Source organism: Cygnus olor, chromosome 4, assembly GCF_009769625.2.
Source record: "Cygnus olor isolate bCygOlo1 chromosome 4, bCygOlo1.pri.v2, whole genome shotgun sequence".
Classification (NCBI taxonomy): domain Eukaryota; kingdom Metazoa; phylum Chordata; class Aves; order Anseriformes; family Anatidae; genus Cygnus; species Cygnus olor.
The window spans coordinates 65,862,448-65,885,668 of NC_049172.1; the positions used below are offsets into that span (position 1 = coordinate 65,862,448).

At 38.2% G+C, this 23,221-nt stretch overlaps 1 protein-coding gene across 9 annotated transcripts in view; it reads left to right on the forward strand.

The window, feature by feature from the left end:
- SORCS2 (sortilin related VPS10 domain containing receptor 2) overlaps window positions 1-23,221 on the forward strand; it is a 549,388-nt gene that overhangs the window by 157,603 nt on the left and 368,564 nt on the right. For all 9 annotated transcript variants that reach the window (XM_040556897.1, XM_040556900.1, XM_040556902.1 and 6 more), the window contains exon 2: window positions 17,027-17,094. In XM_040556897.1, coding sequence (XP_040412831.1) covers window positions 17,027-17,094 — 68 coding nt within the window. The remainder of the gene's footprint in view (window positions 1-17,026; window positions 17,095-23,221) is intronic.

A 23,221-nucleotide genomic window follows, 5' to 3' on the forward strand; every position in this document is an offset into this window, starting at 1 on the left:
TGTTTCCCTGCTTCCTAAAGGTCATGATTTTATCCCCTTTGAGCACCCTGTGCAGGGTGGTACGGGAGGGTCATTTTAAGTTTATGATGAGCACTGGAGAAAGTCACCATTCAACCTCGGAACATGTTGCTCTCGCAGATGAACAAGTCCATGCTTGTTGCAGTGAGCTGTGGCTACTTGCTGCAGCTGTGTTGCTTTTCTTTTCTTCTTTCTTCTTTTTTTCCCCTTAAGCTGCTGGTCCTTTTGCCCTGAAATATTCTGATGTCTTCTCTGTGTTTGTGTGCACTTCAACAGTAAAAATACTTTCAGTGGCCTTTTTTTTAATTTTCTGATTAGCAATGTTGATTAGGACAGTGATTCATAAAAATTTGAGCCATCAGTCTGCATTGTGGTTTTCACAATAAACCATTATTTTCTTCCTTCTTTTTGGAGGGCTACTAGCCCAGGCTCCTAGCACATCCACTGCAGTAGCAGGATTGATTTAACCGAGATCTCTCTCTTGGCTCAAAAATAAGTGACTCATCTCCCCCTGCTCATCCACTCAGATGTACATCCTAATAAAAATAAGCTTGCTTAATCATGTTGCAGACAGATCTAAGTTGCATTAAGTGAGTGTAGGGTATAGATTCAATCGGGTCGTTGCAGCCTGATACGTTTTCATGCAAGCTCATGCACTCAGAGGAGTTACCATTAGCTTGGAGACCGGCGAGGGCTCAGTGCTCACTTGCCCTGCCCTGGCAGCTCGGTGGCCAGGTCTGGCTGCTCTACCTCACTCGGCAGGAGATGGGAAAGACACCTTGCAGCTATAGCCCCTGGTCGCTCAGGGAAACCAGGCACCCTATCTAAAAATAGTCTCTTCTAAGTTAGCAGCTCTGCTTGCCGATGCATGGGCATGAGAAGCCGATTGGGATAACAAGAGATTCCATGGCAGACAGGGAAACAGGGCTATCTGGGAGGAGACAGGCGAAAGGTGCTGGTGACAGAGATGTCATGTTTTCCATTCTACCACTACCGCTCTGTGGAGTGCTTGATGTGGCATCCTTTAAGTTTGCTTACAACTGTGTATTGCCTTAAGATCTCAGTCAAGGTCAGAATTTCATCCCACTAAATGCTTTATACATGTATGAGAGAGAGCGTTTGTCTGAAAGACCCTAAAGTTTTAGCAGGCCACGGCCATGTGAGGGAAGACAAAGGATTACTGTATCCTCGCTTTGCTCACATGGGGAGGTAAGGTGAAGGAGGCTTCCTTAAGAGGCTGAAAATTTACAATTGGAGGAACTAGATCCAAATTCTCTAAGCTGAGGATGTGACCTGCAGACCAGTTCCTCTCTTCTCCACACCCCCTGTGACCTGGCTGCTTCTCCGTCCCTCTGCAAAGCTCTCTGTAATCCTCCTGCTTTTCATTTGTGCAACTGAACCGAACTAATCCTGCTGCCAAGGGGAATGCCTCAGCTGGGGGGTGAAGCTCTGCTCCAAAGCATTTGATTTTCTGGTGGAGCCGGCTTGTTTTGGTAGCTAAGGGAGACTTTCAGCAAGATCATCCGTGTTGCAAGGAGGGAAATAAAGATGGGGCTGGGAAATGCGATAGATAAAGGCTTAAGTGGTCAGAACTTAAATCTTAAATTGCCAATTGCATGGCTGGTGAGAAAAAGGAAATGCGGGAAGAAAAAGGAGGCAGTAAACATAATGATTAAGTGGATCTTACTCAGAGTAAATTATAGCATTCCTGAATGAAAGTCTTCTCTTTAACTGAGAAATCATTAAATGTTAAACTCACACTATTATTTGCGTTTCATTGGGTAGACTTGCATGCGCAGAAATATCCATTTTAATTAGTGTTGAAAAGAAGTCTCGTGTACAGAGCACTGCCTGGTAGGTATTTTTATATTCTCTCTCAGTGAACTCATTTTATATGATGATGATTTCTTCTAATTTTTAATTAACATGTCTAAGTTAGAGTTGGGAAAAATGATCAGTGATTCATTAACTGCCTTGCACTTGGAGATCTATGCAAACCTAATTGATATGGTTGCTACAGGGTACTTTGTTAAAATGAACACTCCTGCCACTACCTTGCTTCCCTTACTTTTTATTTATGTGTTTGAATGAAAGGCATACTGCAACAGAATATAGTTTTACCTCTAAAATGACAGTATGTGATATAGCACTATATTTCAGTGCAGTGTTTCATCCAGAATATTTTAAAAACATTTTTATAGACTATGTTTTGGAAGATCATTTGTTTATCACTAGTATATAGTGCACTGCTATATAGTATCACTAGTATATAGGGAGGAAGGAGCTATTATTCATCAGGTGCAGTAGTAAATGAGTATATTAATGCTAAATGTTTTTTGATGGGTCTAGGTTAAGCTATAGTTATTTTAGCTATAGGGTTTCTATTGAAGTACTGTGATAATGAGCAAGGATATGAAAACAGCAAATAAAGAGAGAGAGAGATGAAACCTAGCAATATATTCTGTTCTCTGCCCACAAATTATGCCATGAAACTGAATTAGGGATTGTAAAGTCTGAATAGAAATGCTGGTCCCCAACCTTGTTTTATCTCAGGAAAAACATGGCCTTTACTGTCTGCTTACCATACTGAGAAGAGCTAACTGCAGCAGTAGAGTTGATACATTATAAATTATTTAAATATGTTTGTGTGAAGCCATTATGAAAAGATTAATTTTTTTTTTTTAACGAAGTGGTGAAAGCAGTTATGATGATAAAATATACTTGGTTTCCTCCAAAGCTTTGGCCTTAGGACATGAGATTTCTTGATCAAGATTCTAAAATATGATATTAATTGATATTGTAAGCAGTTCATGTGACATAGAATTGCTGAATAATTGAAGTGGGAAGGGACATCTGGAGATCTGGTCCAGCTGCCTGCTCAAATTAGGGCTTGTATCAAAAGTGAGATGAAGTTCTTAAGGGCCTGGTCCAAATACATTTTGAGATCCCCAAGGATAGAGAGTACTCAGTTTTGCTGGACAGCCTGTCCTAGTACTTAACCATTCTCATGGTGAAAATATTTCCCCATTATGTCCCAATGGAATTTATCCTACAACTTTTTTTTTTCCCTCATTCCTCTTGTTCTTTTCTATGTAACTCTGAGAAGAGCCTATTGCTTTCTTCTCTTTAAGTAGTGGAAGATGCTCCCTTAGTTTTCTTTTCTCCAGTAGACAAGTGGAGTTCTCTTACTTTTCTGTATGTCATGTGCTTCAGTCCTCTAACCGTGACTCTCTACTTACTCCGGTCTTTCAGTTCTTGTTGCAGTAGAATCCCAAAAGTATACACGGTATAGATTTTATATGTAGTTGTTGATAGAGAATTGTTAAAGCATAAATGGTAGGTCCTCACTGCTACCTGGATGCAAGGGAACTTGGTTTGTATGCCAAACTTGCTAATGTGAGAAGCTGAATGCAACCTGGAAGCATGAATTGTATAAAATCTTGCCTTTGCACCTTGTATTCCAGTTCCAAGAAAAAAGGAATAGGAGAGAGACTCAGTCTGAAATATGAGAGGAAGGCAGCAAGTGGTCAGTTATAATGGCAATATGAAGTACAAATTCTAAAGTTTCATTTTCCTGCAGAGGTGATGAAGAAGTGAGTTATGGAGAGATGAGTAAGAGCCTGTCTTTTGATTGGAGCAAGCACATTGCAAGCTCTCAAGTTAAGTGAAACACTGGAGCCACTTTAGAGTTACACGATTTAATACTATGAACACTTTTTTTAACCATTTCCAGTTCTGCAATTAGGAATGCAACCCATTGCTTTATGAAAATAAAATTTATTTTTCCTGTTAGGCTTTTTAGTGTTGGGTAAATGACAGTTGCAGCACATGTTTCCTTAAAAGCTGGGAGTTCAAATTTCAATTTTGGGTTGGATATTAGGAAGAACTTCTTTACTGAAAGGGTTCTTAGGCATTTGAATGGGCTGCCCAGGGAAGTGGTTGAATCACCATCCCTGGAGGTCTTTAAAAGACGTTTAGATGTAGAGCTTAGTGATATGGTTTAGTGAAGGACTTGTTAGTGTTAGGTCAGAGATTGGACTAGGTGATCTTGGAGGTCTCTTCCAACCTAGATGATTCTGTGAAATGATTGCATTGTGTTGAAAAAAAGATCTTGGGTGATTACAATCCAAGGCAGGTCTGTCAACTACAGAAGTAGGGTATTGCTTTCCACGTGCTCATACAGTCTGTTTGGGGTAAGTGCCAGGAAAAAAACAACAGATATCTAACAATTACGGACATAATTCACAATTGTGAGGAAACTCAAAATTGTGAATTACTTCAGTTTCTAGGCTTTAGATCTGGATCCAATGCTAGTCAGTAATTCTGTATTTTTAATCACTGATAAGGATACTGACATGAATTTTCCTGTTAAGTTTGTAAACGGCATGAAGATTGCTAAAATAATGATGGCTGTTGCAAGGATAATCTGAAATGGCTGATTAGATGATGAAGTTCCAGTAAAATTCATTTTGATACAGCCAGATGCAGAGCAGTGCATCAGGATTTAAGAAAAATGGACCTATGACTGACTCTTAGGGTGGAACGCTGATTTGGGGATAATTCAGAAGTCATTGTAAATTTATTGGGGATAACTTGTTCAACATGTCTGTTATCTGAATTGGTATGGCAAAGAGAGCTCATGAAGTTTGTTCTTCGTGCCAAAATTTCTATCTGTATTTGTGAATGGAATTTGGAATATTGTTCTTTCCTTCTTCCATTTTTTTTTTTTTTTTCCCTCTCTTGTCTCTGACTCTCTGACTGCAGACTTTTTCTTGACAAACTTGTTCTTTCTTCTGCAGCAAGTCTGTTGGATTCTACTGGCAATTAGCCCAGGGAAGCAGAGGCTAGTTACAATAATTATTGCTGCAGGCGTAGATGGAGATCTATAAAGCCTAAGGTTAAACAAGAGGAGTCTGATTAGAAACAGCTCTTTGGAGTCTGAGAGATGAATTACGTCTGGGCTTGGAATGTTCTTGGATTCTTGGGGAGAACCTGGTGGTGTGGATGAAAAACTGTTGATTATTTTTGTATGTATCTGCACTGGTTCAATCCCCAATCTGCATGCACTAATTTTATAAGGCATGCTTGCCAACTAACCTTTCCATTTTAGGGAGAGAAGAACAAAATGTTTAATGCAGCTCTCCAAAAGAAGCAGTGTGCTGGATTGTCCCAGAATCCCTAATCATGGAAACCTGCGATGAGGCTCCTCTAAGCTGTTTGTGGGCTGTCTGTAAATGGTATGGTACAAGTTAGAAAATGAACTTGTATCTGCCTCTGACTTTGGTGCCCTCACCTGAGAAGATCTGGTGGCCTCAATTCACTTCTAGAGGACGCACGCTGAAGATAAAGGGTGCAGAGAGGACCCACAAAAGATGCTGGAAAATAAGCTTTATGAAATGAGTTGTAGGGAGGTCAGTCATTAACCTTACCAAAGAGAAAAGATCAAAAAGTGATATGATTGCTATATATAATTACTTATGTATGGAGAATATATTCATCAGTAAGGGCCTTCTGATCTTATATAAAAGGACACAGCAAGATCTCATATCTAAATGTTCAAGTTGGACAAATTTAGTCTAGAAAAAATGATACAGGGAGTAAAATGAAATGATCTGATGGCTTTTTCTTGCTAAAAGTCAGTGTACACACACCCCTCCCCAATAAAAGTAGAATATGAAATTAAACACTTAGAATAAATCGAAATATCATTTCTATTTCTGATGCCTAAACCTTCAGGAGCAATCATAGGATCCCACCCAAAATATAAATAATGTTAGGATAAGTTAGACTACAGATATGTCTCAAGAATTCAAACCTGCGTTTTAATGATTCTAAAGGCTAAACTACAAAATGCCTTACAAGCTGTCTGAGATGCCTACATACAGAAATCATTCACTTCACACCAAAATGGAACCACTGCTGGGAAGCAAAATATTATATTTCTATAATAACATGTATTACTGTTCCTTTCCCTTTTCCTTCCTTTCCCTTCAATTTCTTTTTAGCAAGAATTACATTTTCTACCGGTCTAGTAAGCATTTACCTCACAGCCTTTATCCACTTGGGTTTATTATGAATTAAGGCAGAAAATATTTAGCTGTTGTGATCATTATCTGCCATTCACTGCTATGTGGACTTTTATACTTTACTATATTGAACATTACTGGAATTAAGGTTTTAGTTGCAATTCTTTCAAGAAATGTCTATTTCCATGGATTTTCAGCTCAGTTCTAAGCATTCAGAATAGGAAGCATTTAGCTACAGGCAGTTATTTAATTTTTTTATTTCTGTCCTTTTCGTTTGGTGTTGAAAATTAAAATTTTAAACAGTATCATCTTCTGAAACTATCAAATAAACAGCTTGTCTTGGAGGCTTACTGATTTCTTCCCCCTTCTTACTTTTTTCCATTCTCTCCATCCCCTTGTAGCTGAAGTGAGATGGACTCTTTTCTCTGGTCTGCCACTGTGAAATAACCATGAGAGTCACTGCAAAGCTGAATGGTAATTAATAATTAAAGACCGGTCCAGAGGAATGTATCTATAATGCATTGATTTGTGGGGGGAGGAGTGTGTGAATTTCTTTTTATTCTTTTTTTCTTTTTTCTCTTTTTTTTCCTTAAGAAAAAGTCAGTAGCTATTCTTGATTTTAGAAACACACGTTTTGGAAACTTCAGTCTAAGCTTCCTATTGGACTGAATGCCATTTCTCGGTATAATGAATTAGGTATTCAGTTTGCAGATCTCACAGTTCTTGTTCACATTAGCCAGTCAGGCACAGCCACAAACTGTTAGTATTCTTTGCTCTGAGATTTTTTTCTTTTTTGAAGGAAGGATAAGCCTAGGTACCAGGATACTAAAACCAACCAAACAAAAGAGTTTTGAAACAGTGATCACAGACCCTATGCTATTTCTCTTAAGTCTCTGAGGAGTGAATATTTCATAAGGACTGACTGTTCTTCAAATACCTTAGTCCCTTGAGAAAATGGGCACTACTTGAATGGAACAGGAACCAGAGAACTCAGTTTTGGAGCATGTCCCCCTCCTGGTTGATACATTTCACTTGTAACAGACTTACTGCCTTTCTTATTTTATTCATAGGAAATACATGTTATTTCCAGGTATTTTCCTGAAGGTTTCTCTTTTTTTTTTTTTCTCCTGTAGTTCTCTAATCTCCTTTACATCCATGCTCTGCTTGTGCCATGATTTGGGGAAGAGAAAGGGAGGCTCCAAAAATACCACTTTAGATAAATTGCTGCTTGTTGTCACAGAGATTAAAGGATGCTTTCACCTTCTGTGCAGCAGGAAATATGGAGGGGGCTTGATTTCTTTCTGGTCTAATAGGGAATCAGTGTCCCTGAAATTAAATAGATTTCTATGGATGTCTCTTAACTGGGTAGTTTGTGAAAATAGTTAAGAACCATTGGGTTACCATCCATATGTTTGGCTGTCAGATTTTAGCTGAAATAAATTTTAACGCTTGTTCATTTGTTTCTTCTTTTTTTTTTTTTTTTTTAATGCTGCTCTTGAAGAAATGTCATTCTTCTCTCATTGAAAGAAAGAGTTCATTGAAGAATTGGCAGGAACGTAGGAACAATAAATTTTTTTAAAAAGTTCATTAGCATTTTGACATGCTCCTGTCTTCAGGAGGCGTCAGAACAGTCTTGAATAGAATTTTTTTTCATTGTATTATGTCCACAAAATAAAGTCTTTGCAAGCTATTTCATGGGCTGCATTGAAAGCATCTTGTCCCTTCTCTTTGCTGTTGAAAACCATAGGCATGCTGCCCTATTTAAGAAGATAATGAAATTAGGAGAGATTGGAATATTATTTCTATGCTGAGGAAATATTATTTTGGGGGAATAAAAAAAAATCCCAAACTGCAGGGAAAAAAATTACCAGAAGTGAGGAAATTAAAGGAGTCAAATGTTGTTTTTAGGTGTATGGGATACTTTTCTTGTGGCCTTTTTAGATGTATGGGATATTTTTCATTTGCCCTTTAATCTTGCAAAATACAATTGTGTTTCCAGTAGTTATTTCAAGTAGTCTACCTCTGCTCACTTCCTCTCACACATTCTTAAAGTGCATTTCCAAATCTTTGTTTAAGAAAGAGCTTCTGACATGTTAGTTTCCACTACAGGATAAAAAAAAAAAATGCATTATTAACTGTAACCCTAGCTGTTCTATTTGGATAATGTCATGTCCCTTATAATTTGACATTTAAAGCCATAACTTTGTGAAGCTACATGCATTTTGTGGAAAATATGGCACATACTTTCGTTGTTTTTCCTGTGCATAGAATGTATGAGACTTCTGCAAATAGTGGTTTTATCAAAATTGAATCCTTCCCTTCGTGAAAGAAAATTCAAGATCAGATTTTATTTTAACCTGTTTAGAGTGGGCTTAATCCAGATTCCCATTGATTTAAGTAGATTTTGGATTAGACTCAAAAGTAAATGCATGGGTATGTAAGGGTGAGGAGGGAGGAAGAAAAACATCCAGTTGGTAACAAGATCAAGCTGAAAAGTTGCCATTGGGTTTGGGCTATATCCTGTGCGCTCTGAGTATTAATGCCTTTCTGTCACGGCATTAAACCCCAGACTCCAAACTAAAGAAAAACAATTTGCAAGAATTTGAGCCTTCAGCATTTTTTTCTTTGTTTTAGGATAAAGTAATTTCCACAAGAAAAGGACTATTGACTTGTAAACAGAGGATGCTATGCTGCAAGTTTTGGAAATAGAATATAAATAGAGACAGGCATTTATAATACAAATATAGAACAAACTCATTAGGAAAACAGATTGGAAAATAAATAGCAGTTGCAGAGAGATGCTTAGTATAACGAAGGACAACAGTAAATGTCATGTACACTGTATAGAACTTTTAACTGTTTAATACTATTAAGTTCTGTAATGCAGTACCATGATACAAAACACGTCAGAGTTATATATGCCATTTTCAATAAATTGAATATGTTTGTGGTAGTTAAAAAGCTTATTCTGCACCTTCTGGAACAAAATATAGTTGCATGAGTTTCTTTTAACTCCTCAAATTTCCATTTTTTCTTTTTCCTTGTCAGGAAATCGAATTTTTCCAATAATGAAAGTTTTGACTTCTTGGCATAGCTTATATTACATAGCAGTTAAGAGATCTGTGGTACAAAAGCACATTACTGTACTTCAGGCCTCCTAGGTCTGCAAAGTCTCGCATTGCTGTAAGTCACAAGTCCAAGGTTACAGTAAGTGATCTTGAATGGGTCTTGTATGAATTAGGTCCGGGAGCACCAAGTATTGCAAAAGAAGATCCTCAAGGTTCATGGCACACAGAATTTGTTGTCTGCTTCTCAGTTTGTTCCCTTTTTACATGTTTTCAGCTCGGTGTAGACTTCTTCCACAACTCACTTAAGCATGGATTCATCCAGCTTTTCTGGGAGGCTCAAGCTAAAAGTATAGGTTCTTGGGTCAGTAGTCAATAGGAAACGAGAAACACTTCCAAAGGGCTGTTGAGATCCAGATGGGCAAAACTGGTCTCCAGAGGTCTCTGTCTGTCTCTAGGGGCTGGTTCATCTTAAAGTTAGGTGGGATAAATCAGTGATATATCTGTGCCTCCATTCCCCAACTGTAAAACAGATAGTGATACTACCTTAAGTTAAAGGGATGTTGGAAGCCTGTAATTAGTGCACTTCTAGAGAAAAGAGTCATGAGAGGGTGTAAGTGTTAGAGATAACTGTTCAGAAGTGTTCTAGGAATGAATTAAAAATATTTTCCTTCCAAGTCTTCTGCGGCTAAACTTGTGCATATATCTGTGAAGATTGAAAAGAGTGGATCTCATAACACAGACAAAAAGTTATTAACATTTTAAAACAATCTGGGAACACAGAGGGAGACCAAGCATGAAAAATATCAGTCTCTGAGGGGAAAATCTCCCTTTAAGTGTTTGTTACTGAAACTTTTTTGCGGCTCTAACTGTAGCCAGATAAATGCTGACATACAAAAACTGTCTCCAAAGAATCCGTTGAATGCCCACTTCTTTGCTAGAGTAAAATAAAGAAATATAGATCTCATTTATCAGGGCCTACAATCTTTTCCTGCTTGTATCTACTTGATCTGAGGGTCATTTAAAATATATTAGAGGTTTAAGATTGGAATGCAAGGCTAATTTGAAACCTGGCTCTGAGATGACCGATTGTGTTAATATTCTTCATGCTGGTTAGAAGCGCTGTGTCTGTGACAGGACAAAATTAGCTAGGGATCAAAAATGACATGGCATTGCCTGGTGAAATAGTCATTTCTTTTCACAGATAATTCTGCATAATTCCACTTAGTTTTGATGGCCCCATGGTGCCTAAAGTACTGAACACATAGGACAAAGCTGGGTGAGGAGTCGTCTGAGGAAACACAGAAAGCTGGCAAAAACTCTGTGCTCACAGCTTGGAAACCTTCTGGTTTGGCTTTGGACTGAATGTAGAGAACTCTCCAGCACTCCCCCAGCCCCTTCCAATGTTTTCTTTGACATATTTGGCCTTTTACCAATTTTCCTAACAGCTCCCAAGCCCTTTTTAATAGTCTCCTAACCCAGTTGGATGTTCCTGCTGGTCCTTCACGCCCTTTCCATTGGCACAGATATGAATTTCTGCTGCTTCACAAATAATGTCAAAGATAAATGTACTTTCATGCTTCTTCCTCTCAAAGGGGACCATTCCCATTATTTTGCAGTAGCTGAATTCTATGAATACCATTTGAGGTGGTGCTAATTTATTTTGAATTTAACCATAGGGAGTAGACAGCTTTGGAAGTTGAGTGGTAAGGGGTTCCCTTCCATGCCGTACTGAGGACAGTGTGGCAGTACTTCTGCTGAAATTATTATTATTTTTTTTTTAACAAGGAAAGTAGGAACAAAACAGTTAATAGGAAAGGCAGACAGAGAGAGACAAACTTTCACCCAGTAAAAGAACAGGGAGGGGTAGCATTGGGCCTGGTCTGTCCCTGTGTGAAGCTGTAGAGCAAACGGTCCTTGTTGTGAGAGGCATCTGGGCCTACCCCATGAGGAGGGTGATAGCGCTGGGGTACTAGAGGACTTTTTTTAGACGGCACTTGAAGTAACAGGCCAAGATGTTTATTATTATTCCTGTTTTACTAGGCAACCCCCTTTGTTCTCCACTCTGGTTCTGTGTCATTGTCTAGGCATGATTTTATCTTTGGACTATGGAGTGTTGAAGCACCCCTGAGTATGCTGATGATTTCCAAAGCAACATGTACACTCCACATCACAAAAAAATGCAAATGGAGCTTTGCATCTGCTTTTCCTGTGTCTCCAGTCTTCTGGATAAAATTTTAATCAGCATAACCCTATCACTGTAATATAACCACCATATTCTTTAGCATATTTGTCCTTGCAGTATGCGTTTCAGGTAGGAGTGTGCTGTTGGTCCCCTTCTGTACATCATATGACGATCTTTAACTTTCTAATTTATAACGAACAAATTCAGGTACCTACAACATCCAGGAAATATAAAGTCCAGTCCTCATTCATGAGAAGAAGGATATTAAACACTGTGACTCCCTGGCTCATCTTGATGCAGTATCAAAGACTTTGTTCCCATATGCAGTCTTATAAAGCCTCTTTATGATAGGCAGTTAGGTCTTACTTGAGCACCATAAGCCATTCTCAGAGATAATTAAATGTAATATTGAGGTCAGTGTAGGTTGATACAACCTCTGGTAAATATGATGTTATCTGGTACAATGATATTTAATCCTGTGGTTCTGGTGAAGACAGCAGCAGTGAGGGAGAGTAACCAATACGAACAGATCTGCCAACATCTCTGCGTCAAATGAACAGCCTTCCCAGCTTGCGGTATCCTCTACAGATGTTTCCATATGTCTTGCATAATAATTTCTTTTTTGAAATAAAGCGCTTAATTACTTTTATATGGTAATGTAAGTAAATAGTTTTGGCTTTGGAAAATGATTTAGTGATGCGGATTGGAAGTTCACTTTCAATTTTTATATTTTATTCTTGGGCAATAACATTGCATGACAGACTGGAAATATTTCCCAAACAGCATTTAAAATTTGATCTTTCTTCTCTGGTGGTGAATAGTTATATAACACTGATGACCAAAGTGAATTGCTTACCCATAATACTGGATTCCTGAAATAACCAATTTTGGATCCAATAATTGGATCCTGAAAAATCCAATTTTGAAATTGGATTATAGGTTCCTGATGGCAATGGGTTGTCTTTCTGTTCTATGTTTATACAGTCAGTGTGAACACAATATAATATGGTTCTGTAGTAGGCTGTGTATTAAATATTGTAAAGTTACGCTTTTGCATAAGTGTTTGCAGGGTCAATGTGTAAAGTACTAAATTTCACACGGTTTTGAATCCGGAAGTAATCACAGCCACTGCTTTCGAGAATACGCACTTATTCAGCTTCTGTGGATAGAAATACCTTTTAGAGAAAAGGAATTGACCCATTATTGTGTCTTGCCTTGAATTATGAATAAATTCACTGTACAGAATTATTACTAATGCTTAAGACATAAGTGCACTGGTCCGGTCAGTGACTTCATACACAGCAAGTTCTCTCTTCTCCCAATACAATTTAGTTGGAAGAACTATAAATCTAATCTCCTTAAGTCTTTCATGTTAAATCATGGGTTGCTTCTATGAACTTTATTAACAGAGAGGAGTAGAAGCTTATACAGTGAATTCTTAATAGCTTTAGTAATGGTCTAAATGTCTCCTATTTCACCTTTCATCACAATGCTGCAACAGAGTAAACCTAAATGCTCTTTTCTCACTTATAGTTCTTCCAGCATAATCAAATTATTATAAAGTTGTTAATAGTACTGTGGGTGTTGGTCCATGTAATATACCCATGTTGATATATCTTCATATTAATAACCTTTTGTTTTTCACTTTTCTCACAAGTGTCTTTTTTAATTAATAAATGTGTAATCTAATGTGAGCCTTAACATGATGATCAAGGAACCTGCCTGCTGCAAAAGTGGAATTGGCTTGAGGGACTGGAGCAGTAGGTGATTACCTATAATTTGCTCTGGAATTTTTTGATTATCACCTGTCAAGAAAGTTCTGGAAGTATGGGAGGTGATGGTGATGAATTAATAAGCTGTGCCTAGAACATCTTGAACTCCCTGAAATAGTTACAGTTTATGATGAAAAAGTTATAGTTTAATAGCTAAAAAAGATGAACTAAGCTATATTTGTGAACAAAATAGCAACTTACGTTCCAATCATGCAGAGTATTAAGTGCCTCTTTTAGTGATTCTCATAAACACTTCTGCTGATTTCAGTGGGTTCATTCACATGAATTAAATTAAGCAGATGCTAAAAAGTTTCCAGAAACGAGTCTGTCTGAGAAGTAATTTTCCTGGTATTTGCAGTGTGCTCTCACCTTCTAATAAACTTGGGAAAACACCAAAACTTGCAGTCATACCTGCAAGTATACCCTTGAAAGTAGGAGTGTTTCTCTATTAAATTTCTGAATAGATGCCAAAATTAAACAAATCTACAAAATCAAAAATTTCAGGGGTCAAATAAAGCTTAACCCACAAGAATCTTCATGTAGATAGAAAAAGATAAACAACATGGAAAGTGATTGATCTAGATATTTTTTTCCTTTCTCACCCATCCTAGGGGGACATGGTCATGAAAAGAGAGGATTAAAATGGGCTTCTTTAAAGCCAAAAACTTATTAGGAACTGATTAAAGCATATTGTAATCTCTTAAAGGGAAGGTTTATTCTTCTTGATTCAGCCTTGCTGCAATGTATTTTCAGAAGAGAACAAGAGGAAAGGAGAGCATAAGAAAGGAGATAATTCTAACTTTAGTTACTCATAGATACTGTTACCTGTGGAATATTCCTTTTGTTTTTACTGTCTATCGTTCACTGAAAACCCAGTGCACTCATGAAGATGGGCCTATTTCCAGAAAGGATTTTGGGGACAGAAACTGCTACAGCACCTTTGGAGAACAGCACTGGGCTGTAGCTACTGTAACAGTAAGAATCTATCAAGACAAATTAAGTTAGGGAAGCAGGAGAATAGCATGGGAGATCTCTGGCAATTCACAGTTCTCTCTGTTTCTAGAGTAATTTCTGAACTTCCACGGAAAACTTGATTTGAATGCACATTGCATATGACTTTAGGAATCCTAAGGAATTTATCCTCTATACTTCAGCCCGCTTGGAGAAATACTGGCCGATGCTGGCTTTATGGAGGGGTAAAGGGCTTTAGTAAGGAGGGAGATAATAGAGCACTGTTTTTGTGACATAAGCTGAAGGTTTTAAATTTCCTTTTCCCCTTTTTCTGTTTTAAATCTTTACTGTGTCACATAGTTGGTGTATGCCTGTCATGCAGTATGACTTGAAAGAAAGAGGTGAAAATATTGTCTCCTGAATTCTTTGCAGGGAACCTGGCAGGAAACTGGAAATGCGATGCTTGTTTATTCTAATGTTCTTGAAACTCCAATGGTCTGCAACAGTGCTGTAAAGGGGGCAGAAGGAGCTAGTTTCTGAGCAAGCTGTAGAGATGTAATTAGAAACCTGTAAGGTGCAGTAAGGACTGCACCTAAGAGAAGAGTGCAATGCTTAAACACCAAGCCAGAAGACTGCACCAGGCATTCATGTCTATATCTTGGGCTAAAATATGTATTTATTTTTATTCGTATTTACTTAACACTACCTCGCCCCCTCCCCCCCCAAAAAAACAAAAAACAATCAACCAAAAAAAAAAAACCACAACAGAAACAGAACCACAAAATCCACAAAAACAAAAAGAAAACAAAAAAGAAAAAAAAATGAAAAAAACATTCCAATCTTATTGCTTCATTAAAGTTTCCCTCCTTCAGGGATTGCAGGTAGAATAGCCTTGGTGTTGTTACTGGTAACAAACACTTTATGAGGAATCTGGGAAGAAAGAATGCTGAGGGACTTCTGTTTCGGGCAATTAAAGAAGAAAGGATACGTTTCTTAGGTATTTTTGGCCAGAAGCGCCATCAGCTGTGGTGATGCTAGATCCCTAGCACACAACGGCAAATTATTCTTGCCACCTCTGTTGACATGCTCTGGCAACTAAGTCAAAAAAATGTGGGTGAATTTAAGATGAAATAGTTCAAAACAGTTTTATGAGTCTCCTCATAAAACAGGAGGTGGGATGGACTAGGAGATCTCTAGGTAACTGTATAAATCTATCTTTAAGTACAGAATCTGGTGAATTTAATTCTCCTCCATTGCCGTTCTTCTTAGCTGTCCATGCTAACAACAGTAGGAGCTGGTTATGAATCCCACCCTTGATCATTGCTCAGTTACTGTTGTGCTCCAAGCCTCTCTCCATTTACAGGCATTAATTGCAAGCACCAGCAGAAAGCTGTAGTTAGAACGCTGACAATAGAATAAATAGCTGACCTGATGGAGCGTGCTTGGGCTGTAGCCAGGAATCTCATCGGTAGATACTCTCTCCTTTGGGAAATGTTTCTTTCTTCTGTGTTTGTAAGTCTTATAGTAACCTATTTAAAAGTAAGAGATTTTTTTTAAATTTTTTTTTCCTTGCTTGCTTGCTTTATTTTAAACCAAGACTTTATTTTTATAATGCCTTCTCATCAAATTCCAAAAAAAGTGATCTGGTAGATTTTGATTCTTTTGAGAAGAGGAGAGATTAATATAATTTGTGAATTAATGGATCGATTCTGAGTTTATTTATATCAATATACATGCAGTGATACTTTCTCTGAATTTGTTAGGCTTAGATCACCCTGAGGGTGGCTGGTATTTTAGCTCAGTTTTGCGAAATGTTATTTCCAAGACACCATGTACATAACACTCATGGTCTAGGATTCTGCTCTCTCATAATCTCCAGTGTACAGAGACCCGAGCACTGATCTGTTGCATAAATGTAGCATCAGCATATTAATTATCTGGATAATCAAAGTGGACGTCTACAGTTGCTGTTTCCTAGGGATTTCATCTGGTGGTCAGGAACAGAGGAAGTGTCAGCTCAATAACAGCATGCTCTGAGCTGCTGGGGACTGATGCTGACCCTGCATTAAAGAAAACTAACAGCTGTGCAAGGAACCAGAGGTTCTCCCAATTCTCCCTCAGTGGGGTTGCTATGGTAACTTGGGGATAAGAAGCACTAATATGGACTGGCAGCGAGTGAGGGAGATCTGTTTTAGGTGATCTACGTATAAAACATAGCATTCAGCTTGATACGTTAGTAATGGACTAATGCTTTATGTTGCCTGACCAGTGAATTTGTCAGATGTTGAATGAATGGGATGAGATTTCTCCTGGCTCTTTGCGTAGGCCGAAGATGTTTTGTGGATGAAATTTGTTAATATGTATTTGGATGACTTCTGGTAATCCAGATGAATAATTTACAGAGTGCAGCGCTGTTCTTGAAGGAAGAAAAATGAGTGATACTTCTAGGAACAAAAAATTACAGACACGAATTTCTCATTTCTGATCTTGTAGAGAAGACCAAAGCTCATTTTCTGTCTGAATTTATCTGGATAATCAAGGTCAATTGCTGTTGTTTACCACTCTGTGTTTAAAAAAAAAAAAAAAAAAGTAATAATAATAATAGTGTCTGTAGATGTCAGAGACAACTGCCTCCTAAATTTAAATTAGCAATCAAATCAGTTCTTCGTGCTGAGAAAGTCATTCAAATTGCTTGGGGGCTGTCATGTGGTAGAGGGATTTATGTGACTATTCTTACTCCGTTGTTCATGTGAAACAGGCAATCTTTCACAAGGTCACCAGGTTTGCAGAAAACTTTGAGTGCTAAAATCACTCTCCCCAGAAAGAGGAAGAAAACCCCCCCAATCAATCTAAAAGTAAAACTGGTAAGAAGTGAAAAATAAAATGAAACACAGTTTAGATTTTCAGGAGCCTGACCTTCACATTCACAATAACTGCCCATGATCTACTTCTATTTCTTTTATCGGTGAACGTATATAAATACATGTTTTTTTTCCATTGTCTTTTTAGGTGATCCTGATTCTTACCAAGTATTACCATACTGACATGGGAAAAGTGCTGGAGAGCTCTTTGTGGAGGTAAGTTCTCTGCTTTTCCTATAATATTTTCCCCTTTTCTATGAGTAGATCTGTCTCTCTTCCCATTAGAAATTGCTGCTGAATTGATCTAACAGCTAAGTGGTGTTAGTATAGTGGTATTACCCAGAGTCTCAATAGTGCTTACTCCTTTTCTTCCTTAAATGAGCTGCAGTTCAGTAAGAAAGAGCTTGAAATGAATTTTAACAGTAGAAGCAAACAATGACAGAGAGTATAAGGTACTTTCCTCATGTCACTTTTCAAGATGCCATTTCTTTTCTTTTTATTAGAAATTTTACCTCTAAGTGACTTGAAGTCTTCGAGTTGCTTCTTGTGTTGATGTCCCTGATGGGAGTTTTTGCTGTTCTTTAGTACTGTATTGTGGTTAGTGAGTAATCCTTGATTTGGAAGGAGTCATGATTGTCTGGATGTGAAATGTAATACCAGTGCTGGTTCTGTTGTGACTTATGATGACTGGAAACACGTAGTAGTAGTTCAAATAAGATTTATAAATTGATTGTCACTTCCTTAACATCTGTGAGTTAGGATATCAAGATGCTTGTTGCCTGTGCACACACAAATTGCATCACTGGATGTTTATCAGCACAAAAACAGGGCTAGGGTAAGCCTATGCTACACTGGTTCGACATCATAGATCAAGATCAGTACTTTCCTATTACATTGTCTTTTTTCACAAATGTACCTGTTTTAAGCTTGCTAATAGGAGATAAATTGCTACAATATGCTCTGTTTTTTGCATGTTGAGATTTGTTTTTTCAAGGTAAATGGTTAACAGGTACCTAGTTTGCGGAGATGTGTGCACCTGAATGATTATAGAATAAAAAGTGTGAACCTACTTGAAGTTATTTAGGTGCTTCAGTATTGAATGATAACTCCTACACCTGACACCTAAAATCTGGTTGTCTTTTGATACGTTCATTTTATTTTGCTCGGTAGGCTTTGTGTGCTCTGTGTAATTTTCTGTTTATCTCTATAAATCTTCTACCACAGATTTTCAATACCCATTATGTACACTCCAAAATTGAAAATATTTTGCTGTTATCAATAGATATAAAATTGCTCGAGTGTTTCCAATGCTAGTTTTCCTGGGTTATCTGTAGTGCTAGAAGTATTCTTGAAATACTCTGCCTGGATATCTAAATAGTTGTTAGAAATGACAGGAGACTTACTTCAGAAGTCTATGTGAATTTCTTAGGTTGCCAATAAGCGTCAGGTCTAGAAACAAATGAGTGATGTAATACCTTGTGGTTTAGGTACTTGTAAACATCATTCATGCCCAAAAGCTTTATTTTTCACAGAGACAAAGGCTTCACAGAGACAGTCCAAGAAAAGGAGTTGGTGACAGAATAGGGAGTGAGAGAAGTCTGTGACCAGGACGTGGTGCATAGCAGTCTTGTTACTCTTTTTGAAGGAGGCTGCATTGTTTTAATCTTGTGAGACTTCTCATGGCAGCAGCAGACCTTTGCGATACCTTGTTTTCATACTGCCGGTAGTCAAGTCTAGCCAAGTGCAGTGCTGCATGCAACACAAGGGTGTTTTCAAGTAGAAAATAAAACTTCTAGTCACTAAAAAGGTGTCTGCAGGAAAGAGAGTAAGATCGAATGGAGAATGCTTAGTATTGGCTAAGAATTGGCCTTTCTAGGGCTACGATGGTTCATTTGTAATTATCCTTTAAACTTACAAGATGGGAATTTAATTGCACATTTGTTTCTGTTTTATTTTTCGTCCAACATCTTGTGTAAAGAAGACAACCAAATGGAAATTCGTATGCTCTCGTAGCTGCGTAAGCACTCACTGCTTTCCTGTTGCATGGCCCTGGCCGATGCAGCATGAACAATGTGTTTCAAGTTTTGCTATTCACGCCTCAGTACAATCTATCATGGAAGTCTTTTAAACTTATCCAGTCAGACTCTTCAAAATAAACTCTCTGCTCTTTCAAAATAAATATAAAACAGGCTTCAGATAATGTTGCTTTCTTTAGAGAACATAAACATTTTAAACAGAGTTGTTCAGCCCTTGCTGACAGTTGGTGTGAAGAAGATCTGGTGTGAACTGTATTTGAATAGAATTGATGCTAGGTTGCGTTATAGGAAAATCAGGTCCTTTTCCTCACGAGGAATGGATTTGCCACATGCGTTGGTTGTTTATAAAAGTAGGATGGAAAAGGTGAAAGGAAACAAGTGCTTAAGAATGGCACTTGGGCCAGAGGCAGTAGCTGATCCATCCTGGCTGTGTTCTGCTCTGGGTTCACCTCCTGCTTCTGTCTCTGCCCATCGGGGTGTGAGAGCTGCACACACAGTTGTCAGACTGGGACTTAGGAAGCGGCTGTATTTAGAAAAGCACAGCCAAGACTAGCGTGCAAAAATATCAAATGTGCCTGTCTCTGTTGAGATGTAGCTCAATGTATGGAGTAAATGAAATCAAAATAAATACTGAACAAGGCAGACTGTAAAGTCGGGGAAGTTCTGTATTTTTTTTTCCCGTGTTAAAAGTTTGGGTGTAAATTGTTGAAACTGCATGTTTCACCATGGTGTTGTACTCATGCTGGCAGTCTGCCCAGCATGCACAAAGCATATGTATTTTTTAAGCTTTTTGGTTTGTTTCTCTTCTGCACTCCACTCATTTGCATCAGAGCAAATATACAGTAAAATGGGTGTGAAAAATGTTATAGATTTTTTTTTTGTCAGTGGATAAAAGCCATTAATCTTGGTGAAGTTTCTGTGCCCCAGTAGGAATGGATGCTATTCTGTTATTTCCTGATTCAGTCCAGTGTTTTTCTTCTTCCTATCTTCCCCAGCTACATCATACCAGGCAGTTAATATTCTCTAAGTGAACATAAACCTCGTTTATAACCCAATCAGTCCCCACCCAGTTAATTTTTTAATGTTGTTTATCTCCCACTTTTATCTTGCCAATCTCTAAATATTACCACAGCTTGACATTTATCAGTCCTTTTATTTCCTGAAAATACATCTTTATTTTCCTCCTCTAAAACATATTTCCTCTTCACCTCTCTCTCTTTTTTTCTTCCATCACTCAAAATAGTTGTTTTTCCCTGCGATAACTTGGTGGAACAGGCAGTGAGAAAGAGAGGGTGACTTGGTGGTCCAGTGATGGTTATTTGTTCTCTGTCACCTTGGCATTGCAGGCAGAGTTTCAAGAGTAATGCAAATGGTGGAGGGAAAAAAAAAAAACCAAAACAAAACAGTTTGAGGTACGTTCTGGTGGGCCTGTGGGGAGCTGCATACAAGGAAAACAGATCTTTGGAAATGGTTCTAGGTGTCAAATTTCTGCACGTTTGCAGACCTTTGTTAATTTATACAGGTGACTTATGCCTGCCCCTATGGGTCAGGTTACGTGATTGGGATGTCTGAATTTTAATTGCCTTGGAATCTTATCATTGCCTAATAAACAGTGAAAATGGTGCTGGATAATGAAAGTCTTTTTACTAGTAGTGGTTGCTTCTGGTTACACTGGCCAGGTGAAGGCATAAATATCAGCGGAAGCGTGCTGTTAGAGAACATCAGCGTGCGTTTCTGTAGTCAGCTAGTCCTGACACTTTGTTTATTCGTAATTATTAAGGTAGGGTTAAAATGAAGAGCTATTTGACCTAAAGGTAGGGAAATAAACTGTGATGGCATTGGTTGCCTCTTGAATATAAAGTAACTTTCTGAGAAGGAATAGAAGATTGTTTTCAGAATTATTTTAAGAGTTTCTAAACTGTAGTATATCTTGGGAACACAAGTTGGTTGTCATTTCAGGCCTCAATAACTTAATGAAAAAACTGATATTCCAGAGTAAAACTTCAAATTCAAGTACTAAAACTACGTTCGTGTATTGTGCATATAGTGCAGATTCTTAACATACTAGTGCTATTTATATCAGAGAGTGTCTGCACGGAGCTTTAGACAGCATGCTTAGCATATGAAGGTCTTGAATTCAACAGTGCGTTTAGGAAAACAGATACTTGATCATGTGCTTCCATAAGCTTTATGGGCCTGTTTGTACCTAAATATATAGGTGCACATATCTTACAACCTCAGGTGCCCGCACGCACATATTGCATGCGTGCAACTTTAGGTGTATGTACTTGAATCTTAAAATCAAATATTTTAGCTTTAAATTGGTAGCCACTAAGAAACTAATACTAATAATTATCTGCAGGTCTTAGTTAATTAATCATGATGATATCTCGGAAATGGATGTATATTATTATCTCCATTTTATAAATGGGGCAACTGAGATGTTACCTGATTGCTGCAGGTTATTCAGTGACTCAGCACTGAGTGGCCATGGAATTGACTTCCAGCCCTGTGCTCAGACTGGCTCTGACTCCTGTTTCTGATATGTATGCAGCCTTTCCTTCTTAACTTGATCTATGCAATGAATAATAGATGCTGCTGATGATTGCTAATAAAGTTTTGATTGCGTATTATCAAGCATAATGATAGGGTAGTGCTAACTCGACTTGCTGTGTAATTGCCATTGTTCCCAATGGCATCCCCATGTTGTTATTGCTTCACCACAGCAAAACAAACCACATTGTGGGGTGTTAGCTGCACTGTTGCCTCCTCCCAGTGCTGCATCCTGAACCCTGGTTAGGCCGATTGGTGAGATGTTGGGATATTTCACCCGATGTTGTCAATGATGAACTGAATGAAGAAACAGACCTCTCAGCCCATCTAGGCATGGCCAAACGTACTGGGACTCCCTGCTCCAAAGGCAGCTTGAACAGGGAGTGAAGATGCAGTGCTGGGAGCAAAGCTGTGAGGGTTCAGGTCAGCGGTTGGGCAGCTGGGCATGACAGCAAATATCTCAGCCTCACTGACAGCACGACACTTGGCAAAACTCAGGGAGTCAGAAAAATCCTTCTCTTTGATGGCACAACTGTTTTATCTGCACCCACAGATAAAAGCCCTGCGTTCTGGGAAGACCCAGTCATGCAATTCCACTGCCCATCATTAATGATCAATGCACAGTGACCACATGGTGCTTTGGGCATTTACACAAAGGTGTATGCCTACACCAAGGTTAAAATCCAGACTACAAAGAGCAGGAGAGTCTTTTAAGGTAGATGCAGTGAACAAAATACCACTCAGGAAAGTACAGTTTCTGGACTCTGTGTGGCTCACGGAGTGTGAGAATGAGTATAGGCATTTGTCTCCAAACTCTTAGCACTTGTAGGTGAAATTAATTTCAAAAGAAAAACAAAAAGCCCAACAATATAGGATCTGGTGCCCCAGTCAAATTCAGTTGTGGTGTGAAATGCTGCTTACTATGTGAGCAACTGTATTCTGCAGCAATGTGCATTTCCAAATGGTCTTATATTGTGGTTCTGCTTTGAAAAGTGACTTTGTAGAAACGGCCCCAAGGGACTGAGTTATTGAGTCTGTGATTTCCATATCAAATTTGCTCTTTTTCCAAGTAAAAACAAAAAAAGAAATGGCTTTCTAATTATTAGCCCAGCAAACTCAGCTTGGGATCTAATGTCTAACTGTGCTTACTCTGGCTAATGCATCATCCTGAGTAATGCAGATTCTGCAATCAAAATAGATTGCCCTCAATTATACTGCAACTCTTTTTGCCCTCCTATTATATCCTTGTTTACACCTGTTCCACCGTGAAAAGGTTTTGGGCAATACAGTTGAAAAGGCAGTCCTACAATTAGAATTCTATTTTCATTATTGAACAACAGATTTCTATACTCTCTTTGATCATATTTCCATATTCGCCTAATAACATTATTAAGACTTCCATTATCTTTGCTGCAATTTCTGTCTTGCTAATACTCTGCAGTGTGTCATTATGAGTTGAATTGTGCAGGAGAGTTTCTATTTTAAATTTATTTTGGGCATTTAAAACGGGCTGTAAAACCAGAGTTAGAAACTGAATGTAGTAGATTTCAGTCAATGAGCAATGTTTTAGTATGGTCGTCAGGTAAGGAAAATACATAAAAGACAAAGTGAAAGGAATCCATCTCAACAGCCTGTGAACATGCAGGATGTTGAAGAGATGATTATTGATGTTTGTAACAGGCAGTTGTATTGATTTAGATACCTAGAGGGTGCCAATGTTGAAATGTGCTTCTGTGGTGTGTACTCCAGTGGAC